General features: G+C 45.5%; 1 protein-coding gene across 1 annotated transcript in view; it reads left to right on the top strand.

Annotated features, from left to right (window-relative positions):
• The window catches only part of LOC126282230 (venom allergen 3-like), a 228658-nt gene that overhangs the window by 104626 nt on the left and 99524 nt on the right, over positions 1–24508 (top strand). The window contains exon 2 of the mRNA XM_049981795.1: positions 4174–4545. Coding sequence (XP_049837752.1) covers positions 4205–4545 — 341 coding nt within the window. The 5' untranslated portion in view covers positions 4174–4204. The remainder of the gene's footprint in view (positions 1–4173; positions 4546–24508) is intronic.

Raw genomic sequence — 24508 nt, 5'->3', positions numbered from 1 at the left:
ACCTATCTCTTGAGGGATGCGCTTTAGAGCTCTTGTTTGCTAGTCTTTTTTTGCTGTATTGCTATAAGGAACCTGTCCCTAAAGTTTGTGGATGTTTTTTTGGGACTCCCTGTAGATCTACATCACTCCTCTGCGACTCACACGTAAGTGTTTCGGTCATTATTCCCTATGTAGATGGGAATCAACAAAACGTTTTAGCACAGGAGGCGAATTTTTGTGATGGAAATTCCGTGAAAAGATCGCACCTCAACGAAAAAACAGCCTTTTTTAATGATAGTGATCCCAATTAGCGTATCATATCCGTGACACACTCATCCCGATTTCGCGACAGTTCAAAACAGCTGGCCTTCTGTGAAGTGTGTCGATGATCTCCGCATATCCTACTTGGTAAGTATCTCATATTGCGCAGCAGTCCTCCAGGAAAATGTAAAAAAAGCGCAGTAGATTTGTTGCCTCTTCTGAGTATTCTGCCAAGAAAACGCAGTCTTTGGTTTCCATACACCACAATATTTTTTGTGTGATGGCTCTAATTTAATCTGTTCGTGATTATAATCACTAGGTATTTAGCTGACTAGACAGTGTTTAAATTTATGTGATTCATTGTGTAGGGTTACCAGAAATTTAACGGAATTTTATGAGTACACATGAGGAGAAACGTTTTATTGTTCACGGTCAATCGTCACTTTTCGCAAAAAAATGGTTCAAATGGCTCTAAGCACAATGGGACGTGACATCTGAGGTCATCAGTCCCCTGGACGTAAACCTAACTAACCATGCCAGAGGCAGGACACGAAGCTGTGACCGTGGCAGCAGCGCGGTCCCGGACTGAAGTGCCTAGAACCGCTCGACCACAACGGCCGGCTCTTTTCGCAACATTCAGGTATCTTATCTGAATTATTTTGTAGCTTGTTTCGATCTTCTGATAGGTGACGACAGCATCATCTGCAAAGAATCTAAGAGGGCTACTCAGATTGTCTCCTAGATCGTTTATACAGATTAAGAACAACAGAGGTCTATAGCATTACCATGGAGAACCCAGATATAACTTCGGTTTCATCAGATGACTTTCCATCAATCACTACGAAGTGCGAGGAAATCACGAACCCAGTCACAACACGTCTCTTCTCAATGCACCTGTTATGCGGGGTTATTCATAAGTATATCCGGATTTTGAGGCATATAGAAAATGTCAGTAGAAGAGCATCTCTCCTGGATTTTGTTTGACATTACGCAAGTCGTTGAAGGTGCTATCACTAAGGGAATGACAGCAGTCCTCTTGGATAATCTGCTCGCTGGATTGCCTATCTATAGTTGCGAAATAATTTGTTGCGACAATAAAGAGTGATTGGTATACAGGGTGCCCTGGAAATTGTGCGTCATACTTCTAGGCGTTGTAGAGGATGTCTAAAGGAAGAAAACGAGAATAGGGAACCGTCATCGAATCACGCAACAGAGCGTCAAAGTTAAGGGTGCCAGCGCCTGCAACTAGGCCACCCCTTGGGCAACAAAGGTGACATTATGCTTTGCTGGACCGTAGGCGGAATGTCTTGCAACGTTGTTTGTTAATCAGTAATCGCAACTGATTGGCGTGATCGGCAGTGGTGAAGGTGGGGCTAGCTGCTGCGTAGACAGGCTTTGCCTCCTGAGTGCGATTCTCCGTGGTCCCCGTGGATGACGGTTTCGGAAACAAGTTTCCATCTGCAATTTATTTTTCTCCTGTGTACCGAAAAATATTGGAGATTTTAGAAGGGTTCCAAGAGAAAAGAACTGCAGATGGAAACCTGTGTTGGAAACAGTTATGCAACAGAGCATTGCATTCGTAGGAGACAAGACCTGTCTACTCTCCAGATAGCTCCATCTCCTCCACTGGCAATCGTGGCAATCAGTCGCGATTATTGAATAACAAAAAACAATGGGACACGTTCCACCTATGGTCCGTCAGCGCACCAAGTCACGTTAGCTGCCGAAGGAGTGGCCCAATAGCAGGCGCCGGCGCCCGTAACTTTGACGCTTTGTAGCGTGATTAGATGACATTTCCGGAGACGGCTTCCAATCCTCGATTTGTTCCTCAAGACAGCCTCTACATCTCCTCTAAGCTTGTTGCTTGTTGTTCTGGGACATCCTGTGTCTACATGTTCCGATTCTGTTGCCCCTAGTGGTATAGCCTGCAAGTTCATCACGGCACGTGTTATACACTGAAGCGCCAAAAAAACTGGTATAGACATGGGTGTTCAAATAAAGAGATATGTAAACAGGTAGAATACGGCGCTGCGATCAAGCAACGCCTGTATAAGACAACAAGTGTCTATCGCAGTTGTTAGATCGGTTACTGCTGCTACAATGGCAGGTTATCGGGATTTAAGTGAGTCTGAACGTGGTGTTACAGTCGGCTACTCCGAGGTAGCGATGGAGTGGGGATTTTCCCGTCCGACCATTTCACGAGTGTACCGTGAATATTACGAATCCCGTAAAACATCAAATCTCCGTCATCGGTGCGGCCGGAAAAAGATCCTGCTAGAACGGGACCACTGACAACTGAAGACAATCGTTCAACATGCCAGAACTGCAGCCCTTCCGCAAATTGCTACAGATTTCAGTGCTGGGCCACCAACAAGTGTCAGAGTGCGAACCACTCAACGAAACGTCATCGATTTGGCTTTCAAAGGCCCATACGTGTACCCTTGATGAATGGACGACACAAAGCTTTACGTCCAGCCTGAGCCCGTCAAAAACGACATTGGACTGTTTACGATTGGCAACATGTTACCTAGTCGGACGAGTCTCATTTCTAATTGTATCGACGCAGATGGAGATATACGGGTATGGAGGCAACCTCATGACTCCATAGACCCTGCATGTCAGCAGGGAACTGTTCATGCTGGTGGAGCTCTATAACGGTGTGGGGTGTTTGTAATTGGAGTGATATGGGACTCCTCATATGTCTAGACAGGACTCTTACAGATGGCATGTACGTAAGCACCCTGTCTGATCAACTGCATCCATTCATGTCCATTGTGCAATTTCAACAGGAGAATGCTACAAATTAAACGTCCAGAATTGCTACAGAGTGGCTCCATGAACTCTCTTCTGAGATTAAACACTTCCATTGGCCACCAACCTCCCCAGACATGAACATTGTTGAGCATATCTGGGATGCTTGCAATGTGCAGTTCAGAAGATTTCCCCAACCTGTGGTACTCTTACTGATTTAAGGACAGCCCTGGAGGATTCATAGTGTCAATTCCCTACAGCACAGACATTAGTTGAGTGCATGCCATGTCGTGTTACGGCACTTCTGCGTGCTCGCGGAGACCCTACACGAGACTAGGCAGGTGAACCAGTTGTTTTGGCTCTTCAGTGTATGTCGAAGCCAACGGCGTTGTCGCAGTGGTAACACCGGTTCCCGTCAGATCACCGAAGTTAATCTCTGTCGGGCCGGGCTAGCCCTTGGATGGGTGACCACCTGGTCTGCCGAGCGCTGTTGGCAAGCGGGCTGCACTAAGTCATTGTGATGATTAAGAAGTAGCGGCTCCAGGTTCGGAAACAGACGTACAGTCGAGAGAGCGGTGTGCTGATCACATGCTCCTCCGTACCCGCATCCAGTGCCCCTTTGGACTGAGGATGACACAGCCGCCGGTCGGTACCGGTGGGCCTTCAAGGCATGTTCGGGATTTTTTGCTCTATATATAAACTGGAAGGAAAGCTGCACCCATTGATATGTGTTATATTCCTGTATGTTTCGAAGGTCTCTGGGAGTCGGCTTCTGAAACATACAAAGGTACGTGGGTGGGCAAAGTACACGTGGTCTGTTAAATATAGGTTGCACCTTAAGACAGACATCAACTACACAAGGGGCAGATTACGTACGTTGGGTTGCCTATGTTAATGTGATGCAATATTTACGACGGCGATTTTATTTCGTCCACTTTGAATAATGGCAAATTTTGTCCTTTCCTGGTCCAAATGACTAGAAAGGTGTCATTTTCGATACATGACCCTCCTGCATTGGACAGAGTCACTGTAACTGGTCATGTGGAATGTATCCCTCATGTGTTTGGTTTAGTTCCTCCAACAAGAATCAGCAGCGTTCTGGGTGTGAGCTGTCCTGCATCTGCCCTGCTCCCACGTCCAGGCTACCCCTCTGACTAACGCGGCCCTCTTCTTTCCGAGCAGCGGGCAGCCCGACAGGCAGCGAGAGCCGAGTATGGTGACGGTGGTGCAGTTGCTGCTGCTGCTGCCGCCGCTGCCGCTGCCGCTGCTGGCCACCGACTACTGTGCGCTGTGCCGCGCGCCGGGCAGCCACACGCTCTGCCTCTACCCGGAGCCCGGGCCGTCCGCCGGCTGCACGGGCTACGTGCCGGCGCCGCTCACCGCCGCCGAGAAGAAGGCGCTGCTCGACACGCACAACGGGCTGCGCAGCCGCGTCGCGCTGGGCCACGGCTGGTCGCCCAACAGCACGCACGATGCCCAGCCCAAGGCGGCCAACATGCGCCAGATGTACTGGGACGACGAGCTCGCCACCACCGCGCAGCGCTGGGCTGACAGGTACTCGTATCGTGCTATTGATGTTGTTGACGATGAATATGTTGGTCCCGTCCTCTTCAGTCCCAACACTGGTCTGATGAAGCTCTTAATGCGAGACTTCCTTGCTGTAAGCAAGCCCCCTGTTTAAATAAACCTGTCTTGGGAAGCCAACAAAATCAGACAAGTCAAGACATTATGACCACCTTCATAGTACTCTACTGGCCATTAAAATTGCTACACCAAGAAGAAATACAGGTGATAAACGGGTATTCATTGGACAAATATATTATACTAGAACATTTGGTTACATAGATCCTGAGAAATCAGTACCCAGAATAACCACCTCTGGCCTTGATACGCCTGGGCATTGAGTCAAACAGAGCTTGGATAACGTGTACAGGTACAGCTGCCGATGCAGCTACAAGAGTAGTGACTGGCGTATTGTAACGAGCCACTTGCTTGGCCACCAATGGCCAGACGTTTTCAGTTGGTGAGAGATCTGGAGAATGTCCTGACCAAGACAGCAGTCGAACACTTTCTGTATCCAGAAAGGCCCGCACAGGACCTACAACATGCGGTCGTGCATTATCCTGCTGAAATGTAGGGTTTCACAGGGATCGAATGAAGGGTAGAGCCACGGGTCGTAATACATCTGAAATGTAACGTCCACTGCTCAAAGTGCCGTCAATGCGAACAAGAGGTGACCGAGACGTGTAACCAATGGCACCCCACACCATCACGCCGGGTTATACGCCAGTATGGTGATGACGAATACACGCTTCCAATATGCGTTCACCGCGATGTCGCCAAACACGGATGCGGCCATCATGATGTTGTAAACAGAACCTGGATTCATCCGAAAAATAACTTTTCGCCATTCGTGCACCCAGGTTCGTCGTTGAGTATACCATCGCAGGCGCTCTTGTCTGTGATGCAGCGTCAAGGGTAACCGCACCCGTGGTCTCCGATCTGATAGTCCATGCTGCTGCAAACGTCGTCGAACTGTTCGTGCAGATGGTTGCTGTCTTGCAAACGACCCCATCGGTTGACTCAAGGATCGAGACGTGCCTGCACGATCCGTTACTGCCACGCGGATAGGATGTCTGTCATCTCGACTGATAGTGAAACGAGGCCTTTGGGATCCAGCACGGCGTTCCGTATTACCCTCCTGAGCCCACCGATTCCATATGCTGGTAACAGTCATTTGACAGCACGGCGTTCCGTATTACCCTCCTGAACCCACGGATTCCATATGCTGCTGACAGTCATTGGACCTCGACCAACGCGAGCAGCAATGTCGCGATACGATAAACCGCAATCGCGGTAGGCTACGATCCGACCTTTATCAAAGAAACGTGATGGTAAGCATTTCTCCTCCTTACACGAGGCACCACAACAACGTTTCACCAGGCAACGCCGGTCAACTGCTGTTTGTGTATGAGAAAACGCTTGGAAACTTTCCGCATGTCAGCACGGTGTAGGTGTCGCCAGCGGCGCCCAACCTTGTGTGAATGCTCTGAAAAGCTAATCATTTGCATATCACAGCATCTTCTTCATCTCGGTTAAATTTCACGTCGCGTCTGTAGCACGTCATCTTCGTGGTGTAACAATTTTAATGGCCAGTAGTGTAGTTAGTTTGTCCGTCTGTAGAACGAAATACAACATTGATACTGCTCATCACGGATCCGATAGTTTGTTGGGAGGTTTGTGGAGGTATGTTACTTTAGATATCTACGCACAGGTTATGTATTTCGCGACCGCAGTAATGGCGTCCGATAATTACTCATATGGGTTCCGTAAGATTTACACCAGGCGAATTTGGTCGCCGAGATGTAAACGTGAGTTCACTATAACGCTCCTCAAATCACTGTAGCACGGTTCTAGTTCCCAGACACGATCAGGTATACTGTTGAAAGATTACATCACCGTCGCGGAAGACATCAAACACAAAGGGATGCGGATGGTTCGCAGTTGTCACCGCGTTTTCTATTACTACCACAGGTCGCATTCAACTATACGTGAATGTCTCCCATAGCTTAGAACGGCTACCACCAATCTGTGCTGCAAGTTTCAAGCCATCGTTCACCTCGATAACAGCGTTTAAGGAGATGACGATGAACCTAGTGTTGCAAAAATGTGATTCACCCGAAGAGCGGACACATTTCGGTTCGTCGACTGTCGAATCCTGATGGTCCTGCGCCCAAAACAATCGTGTCCTTGTCGATGTCGTGTCAACATGTGAAAAAGTAGGGGTGATCTGCAGCGGAGCACCATGTTCAACAACGGACGATGAATGGTATGCTCCGAAACACTTGTGATCTTTCACCAGAGACGCCACAGATCACCATCGATCCTATTGGAAAGGGCAGGAAAGCCCCAGTCCATGTCTGTCTCCGTCCGTGTCTGCTAGGCTTACATGCTTTTGTTACCAAATCACGTGCAAGCAATGCTACTAGGTCACTGGTGATAATGTCTTGGCTGTTATAAGTGTAAATGCACAGTCAGATGTACCTCAAATAATTTTGGCCAGTCATTTGAAGTGTCGAAACTTAGCACACACTACTGCAGAAACTATTAAAACGATTCCAAGTTTAGAAGTTCTTTGCGAGCTTCTTAACTGCAATATCAATAAAAGAATGCAGCTGGAAGAGATTAAATCAAATGAGCTAGGAAATTAAAGGAATACACTTGAAATTCCACAATTTTGTAGCTAAAATATAAGTGTTCTAGTAGCACTAGATATCTCAGTCTATTCTAACCAAATTCACAAAGTGTCTCTCATGCGGCTTTTCGCGGATGATGATGTAGTATACAGAGAAGTTGCAGCATTAGAAAATTGCTGCGAAATGCAGGGAGATGTGCAGCGGATAGGCATTTGGTGCACCGAGTGGCAGCTGACCCCTAACATAGACAAATTTAATGTGTTGTGAATACATAGAAAGAAGGATCCTTTTTTGTATGATTTCATGATAGCGGAACAAACACTGGTAGCAGTTATTTCTGTAAAATATCTGGGAGCATGTGTACGGAACGATTTGAAGTGGAATGATCATACACTCCTGGAAATGGAAAAAAGAACACATTGACACCGGTGTGTCAGACCCACCATACTTGCCCCGGACACTGCGAGAGGGCTGTACAAGCAATGATCACACGCACGGCACAGCGGATACACCAGGAACCGCGGTGTTGGCCGTCGAATGGCGCTAGCTGCGCAGCATTTGTGCATCGCCGCCGTCAGTGTCAGCCAGTTTGCCGTGGCATACGGAGCTCCATCGCAGTCTTTAACACTGGTAGCATGCCGCGACAGCGTGGACGTGAACCCTATGTGCAGTTGACGGACTTTGAGCGAGGGCGTATAGTGGGCATGCGGGAGGCCGGGTGGACGTACCGCCGAATTGCTCAACACGTGGGGCGTGAGGTCTCCACAGTACATCGATGTTGTCGCCAGTGGTCGGCGGAAGGTGCACGTGCCCGTCGACCTGGGACCGGACCGCAGCGACGCACGGATGCACGCCAAGACCGTAGGATCCTACGCAGTGCCTTAGGGGACCGCACCGCCACTTCCCAGGAAATTAGGGTCACTGTTGCTCCTGGGGTATCGGCGAGGACCATTCGCAACCGTCTCCATGAAGCTGGGCTACGGTCCCGCACACCGTTAGGCCGTCTTCCGCTCACTCCCCAACATCGTGCAGCACGCCTCCAGTGGTGTCGCGACAGGCGTGAATGGAGGGACGAATGGAGACGTGTCGTCTTCAGCGATGAGAGTCGCTTCTGCCTTGGTGCCAATGATGGTCGTATGCGTGTTTGGCGCCGTGCAGGTGAGCGCCACAATCAGGAGTGCATACGACCGAGGCACACAGGGTCAACACTCGGCATCATGGTGTAGGGAGCGATCTCCTACACTGGCCGTACACCTCTGGTGATCGTCGAGGGGACACTGAATAGTGCACGGTACATACAAACCGTCATCGAACCCATCGTTCTACCATTCCTAGACCGGCAAGGGAACTTGCTGTTCCAACAGGACAATGCACGTCCGCATGTATCCCGTGCCACCCGACGTGCTCTAGAAGGTGTAAGTCAACTACCCTGGCCAGCAAGATCTCCGGATCTGTTCCCCATTGATCATGTTTGGGACTGGATGAAGCGTCGTCTCACGCGGTCTGCACGTCCAGCACGAACGCTGGTCCAACTGAGGCGCCAGGTGGAAATGGCATGGCAAGCCGTTCCACAGGACTACATCCAGCATCTCTACGATCGTGTCCATGGGAGAATAGCAGCCTGCATTGCTGCGAAAGGTGGATATACACTGTACTAGTGCCGACATTGTGCATGCTCTGTTGCCTGTGTCTATGTGCCTGTGGTTCTGTCAGTGTGATCATGTGATGTATCTGACCCCAGGAATGTGTCAATAAAGTTTCCCCTTCCTGGGACAATGAATTCACGGTGTTCTTATTTCAATTTCCAGGAGTGTATAAAATTAATTGTTGGTAAGGTGGGTGTCACGTTGAGATTCATTGGGAGAGTCCTTAGAAAATATAGTCCATCAACAAAAGAGGTGGCTTATAAAACACTCGTTCGAACTATACTTGAGTGTTGCTCTTCAGTGTGAGATCCGTACCAGGTCGAGTTGACAGAGGAGATAGAGAAGATCCAAAGAAGAGCGGCGCGTTTCGTCACAGAGTTATTTGGTAAGCGTGATATCGTTACGGATATGTTTAGCAAACTCAAGTGGCAGACTCTGGAAGAGAGGCGCTCTGCATCGCGGTGTAGCTTGCTGTCCAGGTTTCGAGAGGATGTGTTTCTGGATGAGGTATCGAATATATGCTTCCCCCTACTTATACCTCCCGAGGAGATCACGAATATAAGATTAGAGAGATTCGAGCGCGCACAGAGGCTTTCCGGTAGTCGTTCTTCCCGCGAACCATACGCGAGTGGAACAGGAAAGGGAGGTAATGACAGTGGCACGTAAAGTGCCCTCCGCCACACACCGTTGAGTGGGTTGCGGAGTATAAATGTTGATGTAGATGTAGATAATTTACAAATAATTTATTAAACCGCTAATTCTAAAAAGTATATCAACACACTTGCTATGAAAGCTGTAAAGTCCCTAATGCCTTCATTCATGGAAAAATTCTAAGTCATGATGTGAGCAATCTCGTAAAATCCAGGCCCAACAGTTGCACTATGCCACCACCAGTCATCCAAAAATCAATTTCACAGACTTCATAAACTCGCATTCTGGTGTCAGAGCGTTCGACGTCAAATATAGAGTTGCCCCCACTACCGTTTTTAGCTTGCTTCCCATTGCCTGCTGCTTTCAACCCTTTCCTAGGGACATGCATCACACTTCAAATACGAGGGTCACTCTAAAATAAATGCGCACTATATTTGTAAAAATACAGATTTCATTCTGCATGTGTGAAAGTTGTACAGTGTGTAGATACATCCTTCCCGCTTGTTTTCAAACTTAGTTCAACCTGTTCCCGTGAGTGGCGCCATCACAGCATGTCTTCAAGATGGCTGCTACACTTGATGTTCGCCAGAAGCAACGCGCTGTCATAGAACTACTGTGCTGTGAAAACGAGATAGTGGGAAACATCCACAAGAGTTTGGAAAAGGTGTATGGAGATGCTGCTATCGATCGCAGTACGATTAGTCGGAGGGCAAGCAGGTTACGTGATGAAAGCGGGGACGGCAATATTGAGGACTGTCCTCGCAGCGGCAGGCCTCGTACTGCACACACTCCAGACAATGTGCAGAGAGTTAACGAATTGGTGGCTGCTGACAGACGCATCACAGTGAACGAATTGTCACGCTACGTTGTGATAGGGGAAGGAAGTATTTGCAGAATACTGAAAGTGTTGGCGTTAAAAAAAGGTTTGTGCCAGGTGGGTTCCCAGGATGCTGACAGTGGCTCACAAAGTAACAAGAAAAACGGTATGCAGCGAACTTTTGGAACAGTACGAGAATGATGGAGATGAATTTCTTGTAAGAATTGTGACACGTGATGAAACATGACTCCATCATTTTTCACCAGAGATGAAGAGGCAATCATTGAAGTGGTTCATTCAAATTCACCCAAGAAAAAAAAAAAAAAAACTTTCAAACATGTAGAATAAAAGATGGATTTAAAAAAAAGTGTGCATATCTTTTGGAGTGACCCTTGTACAACTTTTGAATGAATTTACCAAAATTAATTTTAAAAATTCATAATAAATTACAGTCAAATTCTGATCAAAATGATATCAAACACTCTATATTTCAAATTAATTTATACTCATTAAATAATACGTTAACATAAATATCTTGTTTCTAACCTAAGGCACAAATAATTTGCAATTTTTTAATATTAAGCCCTGGTACTGAAGTTTAGAAAAAAACGTGTACTGCTCTGCATGCTGTGGTGTGTGTACATTTATTTGTTGTAAGTCTGAGTAGGTGGAAATACTAATTCCGTTGCTTTCGGCGACAGTTCCACGTTGCCGATCCTGCTGGCTAAGCCGCGCGCGGGCCGTCACACATTACCTGCCCACATGCCTGCACCAACTATTAAGCATTTCAAACGCGCCGAATTGAATGTCAGAGCACGTTCACCACAACAGCGCCCGCTTCAGCTTTCTGAACTGGAGTCACCTAGGTCCCATTTACAAATTTCTAAAGGAACTGCCACAAACATTTGTGAGCTCGCAGCTTAGCATTGCTTGGCTCAAGAGCTTCATATTCAGTGTTCACGGCTTCTCAACGCATTGAAACTCACGCTTCGGAGTCACCCAGATGTCCTGTGAGAGGCTTGGAGCGTCTGTCTACTCAGAACCTCGCTCTCCACACTGTAATTACCTGTCCAGTCACACCAAAACGCGGGCGTCCGTACCGTAATCTCCAACGGCGCAGCCTTCTCCGTAACTACTGCAGTCGACATCCAGCTGAATCTGCTTACTGCAGCCAAGACCTTGATTTCTTCTACAAATTTTACCTCCCAAACGTTCTTGCTATTCCAAATTGACGGATACTTGATAACTTAGGATGTGTCCTACCAACCGAACTCTTCAGTCATGTTGTACCATAAATTTCTTTTGCCTCAAATTCTATTCTTTGCATCCTGGCCTAAAGGCAACTCAGTAGGTGACTTATCGATACAGCACGATCAATGACAGACGGTGCTAGGAGGCGCTTCTAGGACATCCAGTAGTGCCCTGAGCTACGGTACAGGTGCTGTATACAGAGTGCTCTAAAATTCTCCTTACAAACTTCTGGAATTTCTAGAGGGGACTGAGTAGACAATATTCTGAACTCATATCCGGAAACTACAGATTCCGTGGCTACAGCTGTTGGAAAACATATATGCTTGATAGGCATGCAATAGCGTAGAAAAATGGTTTAAATGGCTCTAAGCACTATGCAACTTAACATCTGAGGTCTTCAGTCCCCCTACGCTTAGAACTACTTAAACCTAACTAACCTAAGGACATCACACACATCCATGCCCGAGGCTGGGTTTGAACCTACGACGTAGCAGCAGCGCGGTTCCGGACTGAAGCGCCTAGAACCGGCAACAGGGTAGACATGGTGCTTATGTCGTATCGGCTGATGTCTCTGACCTGGCCGGCCGCGGTGGTCGTGCGGTTCTAGGCGCTTCAGTCCGGAACCGCGCTGCTGCTACGGTCGTAGTTTCGAATCCTGCCTCGGGCATGGATGTGTGTGATGTCCTTAGGTTAGTTAGGTTAAACTAGTTCTAAGTTCTAGGGGACTGATGACCACAGAAGTTAAGTCCCATAGTGCTCAGAGCCATTTGAACCATCTCTGACCTGATTCGCGCGTCATTCATGCGTTTGTGAGTGTTAGAGCCACATGGTTCAGTACACGTATGCAGAAGAAATTCCTGTGGCACGAGTTGTCGTGACTATGATAGAAGCCGTGTACCAAATTTCTAGATACAATCCATGCACCGAAATTGGCGGTCGCCACATCGAACCTCACTTGTAGTGGATCAGAATGCCAACCATTCTCAGTACACGACAAAAACGCTTTTGTGAAAAATGATAATTTTTGTTTTGATTCTTTGGTTATTAATGAGCGGGATTATAAAACAAGTAATGTACTGATTCACGCCTAATAAACTACTTGTAAAAGTGGTCGCATTACCAACATGTATCCAAATGCAGAATCAGATTTTCACTCTGCAGCGGAGTGTGCGCTGATATGAAACTTCCTGGCAGATTAAAACTGTGTGCCGGACCGAGATTCGAACTCGTGACCTTTGCCTTTCGCGGGCTAGTGCTCTACCAAATGACCTACTCAAGTACGACTCATGCCATGTCATCACAACTTTACTTCCGCCAGTACCTTGTCTCCTACTTTCTAAACTTTACAGAAGCTGTCCTGCGAACCTTGGTAGAGCACCTGCCCGCGAAAGGCAGAGGTCGCGAGTTCGAGTCACGGTCCGGCACACAGTTTTAATCTGCCAGGAAGTTTCATATAAGCGCACAGTCCGCTGCAGAGCGAAAATCTCATTCTGGAAGCATCCCCCAGGCTGTGGCTAAGCCATGTGTCCGCAATATCCTTTCTTTCAGGCGTGCTAGTTCTGCAGGGTCGCAGGAGAGATTCTGTAAAGGTTGGAAGGAAGGGGACGAGGTACTGACGGAAGTATAGCTGTGTGGACGGAGCGTGAGTCGTGCTTGGGTAGCTCTGTTGGTAGAGCACCTGCCCGCGTAAGGGAAAGGTCCCGTGTTCGAGTCTCGGTCCGGCACACAGTTTTAATCTCCCAGGAAGTTTCATGTTTCCCAATGGTTGTAGCACAGAAACGGTACGTTGCCTGACATGGATTCCAATTCAAAATATTATCTACTCAGACCCTCTGATAAGTCCTAGAAGTTCGTAAGGAGAATTTTAGAGCACCGGGTATATTACCTGCATCGGCCGTGCAAGAGCCCTTTGTATCTTCAAGTGGTTGGTGACTTCGCCTGAATCCGTCGTGGAGATCTAGCATTGGCTGTGGTCGCGGATACGTACTATTAAGTACGAAGACTTGTCTCTAGCTCCGTGAGTATTCTGTTTAAACCAGGTTTGTCTGTTTTGTGTTCTGCTGGACTTCAACTAGGCACTGACAGGGCATCTGCTGTACTGTTACTGTTGTTCCACTTTGTCTATTCTCTTCTTGACTGAAAATGTTTATCACCCACGTTTCGCTTCCGTATAAGGCTACATTCCAGGAAAATAATAAATGGCTTCCCAACACAACTATATTCAGTGTTCAAACATCAGTCTTGTTCAGAAACGCTTTTCTTGCTTCTGCCTCATCCCGTATTGTAGATACTTTCTGTTTTTGTTATAGTCAGTTATTTTGCTGTCAAAACGCTCTCCGCATCAGCTGATTTTATTCGACAGAATTCCACATAGCTTGCTTTATTTTTGTTGATGTTATCTCAAAACTATTTTTTAAGACATGATCCATTCCGTTCAACTGATGTTCCACGTCATTTGCCCCATCTGACAGAGTTACAACGTCGTCGGCAAATGTTAAACTTTTTACTTCTCCTCATTTGCACTTTATGTCCTTTCCGAATATCTACTTGGCATCCCTAATCTATGGCTCGAGATACAAAGCGAATAACATTGAGGCTAAGCTACAACATTGTGACTCCTTTCTGAGCTATTGCTTCACTTTCATGTCTGACTCTTCCATCTCCAATCTCATTTGTATACAAGTTGTAGATAATCTTTCTCGCTCTGTATTTTTATCCTTGCTACCTTTTGATTTTCACAGAGAACATTCCAAAAAGTATTTTCAGAAGCATTCTCCAAATATATAATAAACGCCTTTATTCAGTCTCTTTTTATGATACGTTGTAGGGTCATCATTTCCTTGTGAGTTTCTCCGGAACCAAAACTGATATTCTGCCAGTCTTTAAATTTTTCTACAAGTAATGCGCGTCAACATTTTGAAACAACGAGTTATTAAATTAATTTTTCTGTAATAATCACACCAGTCTGCATCTGACTTGGTTTATAGTTGAATGATAACATTGTTCTTGAAGTCAGCGGGTGTTTCGGCTGTCACGTAGACCATGTCAGGTTGAACAGTTTTCTAATGGTATATTCCTACAATTCCGAGGGAATGTTGTCTACAGCAGATGCCCTGTTTCGACTTAGGTCAGCTATATGGCAAACTAGAAATGGCTAGACCAATGATTCAGAGCTGCAGAAGTATACATAACTTCCGGAAGGACAGATGACGCGTGTAGAAAAATTACATAAATCTTTGGAGAGAATAGAAATAGCTATGTGGCTATCAGGAGGCTAAATGATAGCCAGTACTAAGCAAAGAAGGGAAAACTGAAGGGTGGTAGGAATATGTGGAAGGGATTCACGAAAGAAACGAACTTGAGAACAGTATTATGGACATTTGTTTTGAAGCTTTCATTCCCCACCTTAGGGCATAGAGCGGACACTATTAGAGGCAGTCCATCACAGAGAGGCGGTTACTTTCATCCAATTACAAGAGCTCGTCGTAAAGCAGAGGGTTCTCTATTACGACAAAGTGGGGTTCACAATGAAATGAATACCATTAGCTGCATACAGGCGTCGATATAAATCAACGGAGACAGGTGAAAATGTGTGCCGCGACCGGGACTCGAACCCGGAGTCTCCTGCTTACATGACAGACGCTCAATCCATTTTTTTTTGTTTATTTATTTTTTAATCTCATTTTGTTCGTTTTTGATCGTTGTATCTGCTCGGGGCGGACGTCGCAAGACACCCGTTGCAGTTCGTCGTTGATCCATTAACTCATTTTCTTTTATTATTACTGTGGGCAGCTAACCCTCTGACCGAACACCTGAGTTACCGTGCCGGCCTCCATCTGAGCCACCGAGGACACAGAGGATAGAGCGACTGCAGGGACTTTTCTCTGGCACGACTCCATGAGACCCACATTCGCAACTTATTGTCCCGCACTATATTCATAGTGCCCCTGGCATCATACTCATTACTCGCGGCTTTACTGCCGATTCCCTTAAGAGTTCGTGTACTGTTTATGCATCCGTACAGAAGAAGATGGTCAAATGGCCGGCGAGCCTTAACTGTATATATATGAAGATAGTATCTGTTCTTTCGGACATGTGGGTGGGTGGAGGGTGGGTGAGTGGGTGGATGGGTGGGCGGGTAGGTGTGTTGGTGAATACTACGGAAAATGGAGAGAAAATAATGAAAATTAGTTTGGAAGTAGCACCCGGTAAGAAACGATCTGAAAAGGCCATAAGGGTTTGCAGGGAATATTGCACCGAAAAACAACTGTCAAGAAAAAAATTCGATATACTGCGCCCTTTCCAAGTTAATAAGCATTGAAGTTAGCCAGTCAGCTCGTTGCCCACGCAAACTAGAGCGACCCGCCAGAGACGGTGTCACGAAAAATGTTCTTCCTTTGGTTACCGAAAACCAAACAAGAGAGCTATAGAAAGTTGGACGTGGGACGGCAGTAAGGGTCGAACCCGAGCCGAAGGCCGACCAGTTTTGTGCGCTATCATTTACGCTATGGCAATAAATGACACTAAAAGTGTATCAAGAGGGTCGCTTGAATTTGCTCGCGGAAATTAACTCGGAAACGGCACAACTTACGAATTTTCTTCTTAATATTTTTTTTTCGCACAACTTAAGCTGTAACACCGTCACAGACTTTTCAAATTGTTTCTGACCACTCTGCATATTACTCCGAGAGATCAGTGTGTTGAGTAATGACCGTTTTTTTTTTATTCCGCCTTTCCTTTCGTCTTGCGTATTTAGATGTCTTCCTTCAACCACAAGGCTAGTCGCTTGTAATGAAAGCATATGCCACCAGACGTCTGCATCTACATCTATGTCTATAGTCTGCATGCCACATTACGATGTGTGGTGGAAGATATTTCGTGTACCACTGGCATTTCCTCACTCTCCAGTCCCAGTTTAAATCTGCACAGGAAGACGTACTATTTCAAGACCGTGTGCGTCAGAATCCCTCTAATTGAATTTTCACGGTCTTTTCGCACGATATACGTAGGAGGATACAATATTACTCTTCTAGGTGCGCACGCTCTCAGAATTTTAACAGTAACGTTCCCCGTCATGCACAATGTTTACCATGTAGCGTCTTTTGCAACGAATCCGTCTCACATCATCCATTCCTAGGTTATGCATCGTCGTTTCACTGAAAATCACACCGTACACATACTCCCACACTACAGCAAATAGGTGCCTTTCCACATGTATTGAAAGCTTGCACACGCATACTCCAACAGAGATCTTTCTTGGCTCACGACAGTCGGCTTATGTCGGAAAAGTACCCTACTGGCACTGCACACTACTGGTGTTTTGACAGTATGGTAAACCACAAGCGGTTTAAGTTTTTGCTAATTGTCACTTTCGCCGTTACAATCCAGCAGCCACTACGTGGCCGTTGGTGACAATTCTTACTTCTGATTCGTTGGCTTGCACAGAGCTCGACATGCTCGCATATTTTCTTATATAGCTTACAGTCTGTGGAAAGACACTGCGCTTCGTAACTACATTCATGAATATAAACTGCGGATTAAACGAAAATTACTGTTACCTATTTCGACCAGGAAGATCACCATAAAATTTAATGCAGTACACATAAAACAAATAATATGTCAGTAATAAAATATAGCCTGTGGAGTTCTGTTAATAGCCATAGCCACATTCGGTAGACCACACGGAATCACGTCTGTAACAGTCACATTCACAGGTCACAAATCCTGATCACTGGAGTTCATTATTTGCTATGCCCACTGTTCGAGCACCGCATTAAACACCACACCAGAATAAACACGTATCCTTTCGATATTCCAGGCGACACTGGAAAACGAATAAGAAGAGTAGGATAACGGAGGAATCTTCCACAGTTTTGTGTGTGTAGAAAGGCATTTCTCCTACATTTTACGACTAAGTGTGAGCACACCTCGTTTCTGTGGCACAATTATCAGAATTAATAACATGTTCCATGCAAAGCTCTCTCACGTTATTGGTTTGTAGAGCTCCCTTTCGTACCTGTCTACGAAAGAACGTTTCCTCTTCGGTCTGATGTACTAGAGGCAAATACTGTTTCTATTCTTCCTGAAATATTCTTGCCTTCATGTTCGGTAATTACGAGCTGTAATTAGATCTCTAGGTGTTGACCTTAGTTCTAAATCAATCTTTAATAATAGCATAGTTTCCTATATATACCGCTTCTGGATACATCCTATCCCACCAACTCCCCCAGCATCGCTAATACGCAGATTCCACCTTCAGCTAAATACGCCGGTAAAAAATAAATAAAAACATTTCTGTGTTTTTGCATTCCACATCATTAATTTGACTGAAATAACAGATCTGCATTCTCGTGTAAATTTTGTTCATTCTCCACATTTTTGCTTCGGTTGCAAAGACATCGCACGGAAAAATCATGTTATCGTATTGCCGTCACAGTGTTATTAGCCGGTATGGAGTCTATTGCCGCTGGGAGCTAGATTTAATTTTTTTTAAATATTATTCGGTCCACTCGTGCACCCTTGATGACTGCACGACACAAAGCTTTACGCCTCGCCTAGGCCCATCAATACCGACGTTGGACTGTTGATAGCTGGAAACATATTGCCAGGTGGGACGACTCTCGTTTCAAATTGTATCGAACAGGTGGACGTGTACATCTATGAAGACAACCTCATGAATCCATGGTCCCTCATTTCAGCAGGGGACTGTTCGAGCTGGCGGAGGCTCTGTAATGGTGTGCAGTTGGAGTGATATGTGATATGGGACCCCTGACACGTCTTGGTACGACTCCGGTAGATGACGCGTACGTAAGTATCCTGTCTGATCACCTGCATCCATTCATGTCCTTTGTGCATTCCGACGGACTTGGCCAATTCCAGCAGGACGGTGTGACACCCCACACATCCAGAATTACTATAGAGTGGCTCCATGAACACTCTTCTAAATCCAAACACTTCCGCTGGTCAACAAACTCGCCAGACATAAACATTATTGAGCATATCTGGGATGCCCCGCAACGTGCTGTTCAGGAGAGATCTCCACCCCCTCGTACTCTTATGGATTTATGAACAGCCCTGCAGGATTCATGATGTCAGTTCCATCCAGCACTACTTCAGACATTAGTCGAATCCATGCCACGTAATGTTGCCGCACTTCTGCGCGCTTGCGGGGGCCCTACATGGGATTAGGCAGGTGTACCAGTTTCTTTGGCTCTTCGGTGTATTATAGGAGTAACTCAACAATCAGTACCGGGTGAGGCGCTCGGAGCATTCGTCTCGTATTTGGGAGAAGCGAGTTCTGCTTCAGGCACAGCTATTCTGTTGCTGGTTCCAGGCGAATGCCGCGTATAGCTTCATATAGAAGGAAGCGTCCGATTCTCTTGACTACCACGGTCCTGCAAAATTTGAGGTCTGTCACTACTGACCACGTAGTCAGTGGGACGTTCAGCTAAAATTTCCCTGAAACAACAAAGCGCTACGATCAGGAAAAGAGAACGATCAACAGTTTGATCAGATGTTTTGAGATGTGGCTGCTGGGTCGTCAACAGATAAAACAGCTATCCGTCAGACGGTGTAACAGTCTGCTTCTCGCCTTCTTAAGAGGCTCACTGGAGATAATATTTTTATCATCACCTTCAAAGAACCCAAGCGTCATTTTGGCGCGCTTTACATGGTGGAGGACTGAAACCTGGTGATTATCCGGCCCTCCACTGCTGGTGCAAGTCATGGCAGCTAAGTGGTCTGTATATGCCAGCCAGTTGTACCGGATCAGCGCAGCAAAATGTGTCGCCTTCGAGATGTTAAAATGGCGGCAATTAACAGGTATCGAAGAGCCGCGCTGGATACGGTGTCTTATGGACGGTGCCCAATTTTCATCCAAAGCGCTGAAATATGGTTCAAATGGCTCTGAGCACTATGGGGCTTAACATTTGTGGTCATCAGTCGCCTAGAACTTAGAACTACTTAAACCTAACTAACCTAAGGACATCACATACATCCATGACCGAGGCAGGATTCGAACCTGCGACCGTAGCGGTCAAGCAGTTCCAGACTAAAGCGCCTAGAACCGCACGGCCACAACGGCCGGCACGCTGGAATAGTTCATTCATTTGTACGGAAGGTGAAAATGGCTATGAGCACTATGGGACTCAACTGCTTTGGTCATCAGTCCCCTAGAACTTAGAACTACTTAAACCTAACTAACCTAAGGACATCACACACATCCATACCCGAGGCAGGATTCGAACCTGCGACCGTAGAAGTCGCACGGTTCCGGACTGCGCGCCTAGAACCGCGAGACCACCGCGGCCGGCACGGAAGGTGAGGCCAACCGTGTTTGCCCTCTTTCGGCCCAGCGTTTTATAAAGAAACTGTAAAATTTTGCGCTACTTATAGCTTTATATATGAGCTTCGTCATGATGGGCCCGTCATTTCGTTAATGGTTAAGGTTATTGTGATATTTGCGTGGAAACAAGACACTGGACTATATACGAGAAAGTCTACAATGAAAAATAGGGGCCACTATGATTTTGCATTTCGTGCATATTACATAATATTTTGCTGCATATAAAATGCAGCTAACATACTGAATTTTTCTTTAGACTTGCATGCACCACATTGATTTGCGATTGCGCGGACCAACGATAAAGCCATAGTGAAATATACACATTACTCATATTTAATAAACGTTTTGAGAAATCGAATTTCGGAAATGATAGCACAGAATGCGGAGAGTATTTTGCCATATGGATGTTATGCAAAACTTCATTATCTACCGTGTTATTCCACAAACTACAGATTTTTTAATGAAAGAATGTAATTTTTTAGGGCCATCGATATCTGGTGAAATGATAAATGCTGTGGGTTTCGGGACATGTAAGTGAAGACATTACATGTTTGTTTTTGTAACGAGGATGTGGTTTTTCATGAGCTACCGAGCCTACATTTTCTCAGATCTTCATGTAATAAACCACTGTTTCCAACTTCTCTCGCAGTTGCGTGTGCAAAACATGTTTGTTAAATTGAAATGGAGATGATAGCCTTCATTGGCCAGAAGGCTCCTTACGAGGCACGTCCGGCCACTTTGATGCAGGCCTCAATGCATTAGACGCCACATTGGGCGGCTTGCGTGCTGGGTAGGGATGAAATGATGATGCGAGCACAGCACCCAGTCCCTGAACGATGGAGGCAGAAGTGATGACACTTTCTGCTGGACCTGGCCATCATTTTGCAGGACAATGCTCAAGCACGTACAGTGCAAGCTGTTACTGATTTGTTTGGTTGATGGAGCTGCTTGCTATACCACCTACTACACTCCCCTGACTTAAGCCCGCGTGATTTCAACTCGATTTCTGAATTGAAGAGAACACTTCACGGCTTTCGCTTCAGAACTGCTGCAAATTCGTCAGGCAATAAACCGCGCCGCTCGAACTGTCAACACATCTGGCACTGCTAAGAGCATCCTACGACTTCCACATTGCTAGCAACGGTTTATGCACAATGCTGGTGACTACTTTGAAGGTCAGTAAAACTTTGAAACACGTATCTATTTTGTACGAGCTGTGAATAAACAGCTGCCACTACTAAAGTTCCAACCCTCGTATGTATGACAGGCGATGAGGAAATTTTCGACGAGACTAAGGGAGCACGAAAACGGTTTTAAACAGGACAGTTACGGCAGATGAGTGTTTGCCGAACATATATATAAGACTGGCCACCCTCTGAAAGACATACAAGAGATATGCGCGTAGATAAGAAAGAAAAAACTTGATCTACTCGAGGAATCTGAAATAGCAATTCACCGGGTTAGGTTTGACAATGTACTTAATGCACAAGCCGCCGAGAGAGATACTGTTTTCTACAATACTACTGTGGATCGTTTCAATGTTAGCGTTAGCCTATTTTATACAGATAACATTTGGTATGCTTGTAACATCTTTGGAATTTTATGCAACTGTTGATAGCTCAGTGCAGTCTCTTGGTGCCGACACACGTTTACCGAACCAGCCGGTACGCCAATAGGCGGAACATGAAACTTGCAGCAGATGAGACTGGTGTTTAGCGCCGTACGGAAGTAACGTTTAGTGGATTCTCGGTGTAATGCATAAGTGGAGTAGAGAATCTGTTGTTGTCGTTTTTTAAATTAAGACGAAGACTTCATGCCCGAATAACTTTATTTGTTCTTTCTTTTTTGATTTTGTGTGCCTTTTAAGCGCATTGTGGAGTTAACACAGACAGCCATACGGTGAGAGCTTGACTCCTATAATGCGTTGCTGAGGATTGAACAGTAATAGTACTAAATTTAAAAAAAAATAGAAATGAGAATCACAATCAGGCAAATCTCGCAGCAGAGGAAATTGTAATACCAGCAGATCGTACCTACACTAAGAAATAGTAAGTTCGTTATTAGCGTTTTCCACAGTTAATATGCACGTTTCCTGTCGTAATGAGGTGGAACGAGTCCAAAGGTTACCTACGCAGTATTTGTTTTTGTATATGATAAGCTAACGTGAGATGGATTAACAAATTTTATAAATGCTTCAACTTAATTAAAAAAAAAACGAGGGCATATTAGACGTTCATACTACCCCCATTTAGCAAATATACTTAAACAAAAGCAACAAAAGTAAAAACGATATTCTTCAATCCTATACTCGTTACTAATGAGGAATACTTACATTCAATAAAAAAAAAGCAAACTTTTTCTGTTATACTACACATACTAGAAGTTTTTAAGTAAAATTTCACCTACGCAATAGCACAAATTGTGCAGAGAAGCTGTTCTACATCGATATCATACTCCGCAAGCCACCTAATGATGTGTGGCCGAGGGTACTTTCGGTACCAATATCTGATCCCTCCAATGATTAAAGGAAGAATGATTGTCAGTAAGCGTCTGTATTGGCTCTAATTTCTCGAATTTTCTCCTCGTAGTCAATATGCGAGAGGTATGTGGGTCATTCCACTGAAGGTCGCTCTGGATAGTTACGCCTAGATATTTTAAGGCAGACGCTGTCTCCAGCTGTTTGTCTTCAATAGTGTAGCTGTACAGTAGTGGATTTCTTTTCATACGTTGCGCAATATGTTAAATTTATTTAAGTTCAGGGTCAACTGCCAGAGTCTGCACCAATCATCAATTCTCTGCAGATCGTTCTACAAATTCTGAAACGTCCCCTTAGAAAAATTCTACACGAATGTGCTTAAGCTGACATACAATATTTTTAGCGCAACGCAATCTGACTTCCAAAAATCCCTACGAAAGAATGGCCCTGACTAACATTAACCTATACGTTTCACAAATCACTTACCTCACAAAAATCTTCGTTACTCAAGCTACTGCAATACAGCGAGCGCCACTACTGTCATCTAGATAAAAGATTCAAACTATGGAAGGTACTAACTACTGATAGGTATAGTTAGCAAATGAAAGATTTTAATAGAGAACAAACAATGTATTTACCTTAGTAGTCATTATATATATATATATATATATATATATATATATATATATATATATATATCAGTTCATGACACCAATTACTGGACTCGCATTCATGAGGACGACGGTTCAATCCCGTCTCCGGCCATCCTGATTTAGGTTTTCCGTGATTTCCCTAAATCGTTTCAGGCAAATGCCGGGATGGTTCCTTTGAAAGGGCACGGCCGATTTCCTTTCCAATCCTTCCCTAACCCGAGCTTGCGCTCCGTCTCTAATGACCTCGTTGTCGACGGGACGCAAAACACTAACCACCACCACCATGACACCAATTCTTACAAATTTCAAAATTCCGCCATCTCTCTCCCCACGTCCACCAATGCTAGCGGCTCACCTCCAACTGCGCAACGCTACGCGCTGTTAGCATCCAGCTGCCGCAGCTCAACACTACAATGGCAGACAACAATGCAAACTAAACACAGACTGCGAAAAGCACAGCCAGTGATTTTCATACAGAGCGCTATGTGGCGGCGGCGTTACCAATAAAAAATCCTAAACAGCCTACTTACAATTCTTACTATCTTATGCCGTTGCTACTTTGGTATAAACAACTGCATCATCTTCGAATAGCCTTAAAGAGCATCCGACGCTTTCTACTAGATCATTTATATGTATGGTAAACAGCAACGGTTCTATCACACTTCTCTGTGGCGCTATGGATATTATCTTTACATCTGTCGATTTACTTCCGTTAAGAGCGACGTGTTGAGTTCGATCTGCAAGAAAGTCTTGAATCCAGTCGCAGATCTGCTCCGATACTCCGTAAGCTCGTACATTTTTTCATTAAACGGCAATGCGGGACGGTGTCAAATGCCTTACTGAAATCAAGGAACACGGCATCAACCTGAACGCCGCTGTCCCCTGCGCCGTGGATCACGTGGAGGAACAGAGAGAGCAGTTTCGCAGGATCTCTGTTTGCGGAATGCATATTGATTTTTATAGAGGAGATGCTCATTTTCCAATAACGTCATAATTCTTGAGCATAAAAGATGTTCCATAATTCTACAACAGATTGACGTCAACGATATACGTTTATAATTGTGTGGATCTGTTTTACGGCCATTCTTAAAAACAGGAATGACCTGCGTTTTTTTCCAGTCGTTAGGTACCTTTCGTTGCTCAAGCGATCTACGATAAATTACTGCTAGAACGGAAGCAAGTTCTTTCGTGTAATCTTTATAGAATCTTATAGGTATCTAATTTGGTCCTGAAGCCACTACTTAGCGATTGTAGCTGCTTTTCAGTTCCGCAATCGGGTATCTCAGTATCTGCCATTCCGACGTTCGCACGACGATTGAAAGGAGGGACAGTGTTAGAATCTTCCGCGGTGAAACGTTTTCGGAAGACCGGATTCAGTATTTTGGTCTTCTCTCTGTTATCTTCAGTTTCGGTGCCGGTGTGGTCGCTGAGAGAATGAATGGAAGATTTTGATCAACTTACTGATTTTGCACACTACCACAAT

Source organism: Schistocerca gregaria, chromosome 7 (assembly GCF_023897955.1).
Source record: "Schistocerca gregaria isolate iqSchGreg1 chromosome 7, iqSchGreg1.2, whole genome shotgun sequence".
NCBI lineage: Eukaryota > Metazoa > Arthropoda > Insecta > Orthoptera > Acrididae > Schistocerca > Schistocerca gregaria.
This window is presented reverse-complemented; position numbering and strand designations above follow the sequence as displayed.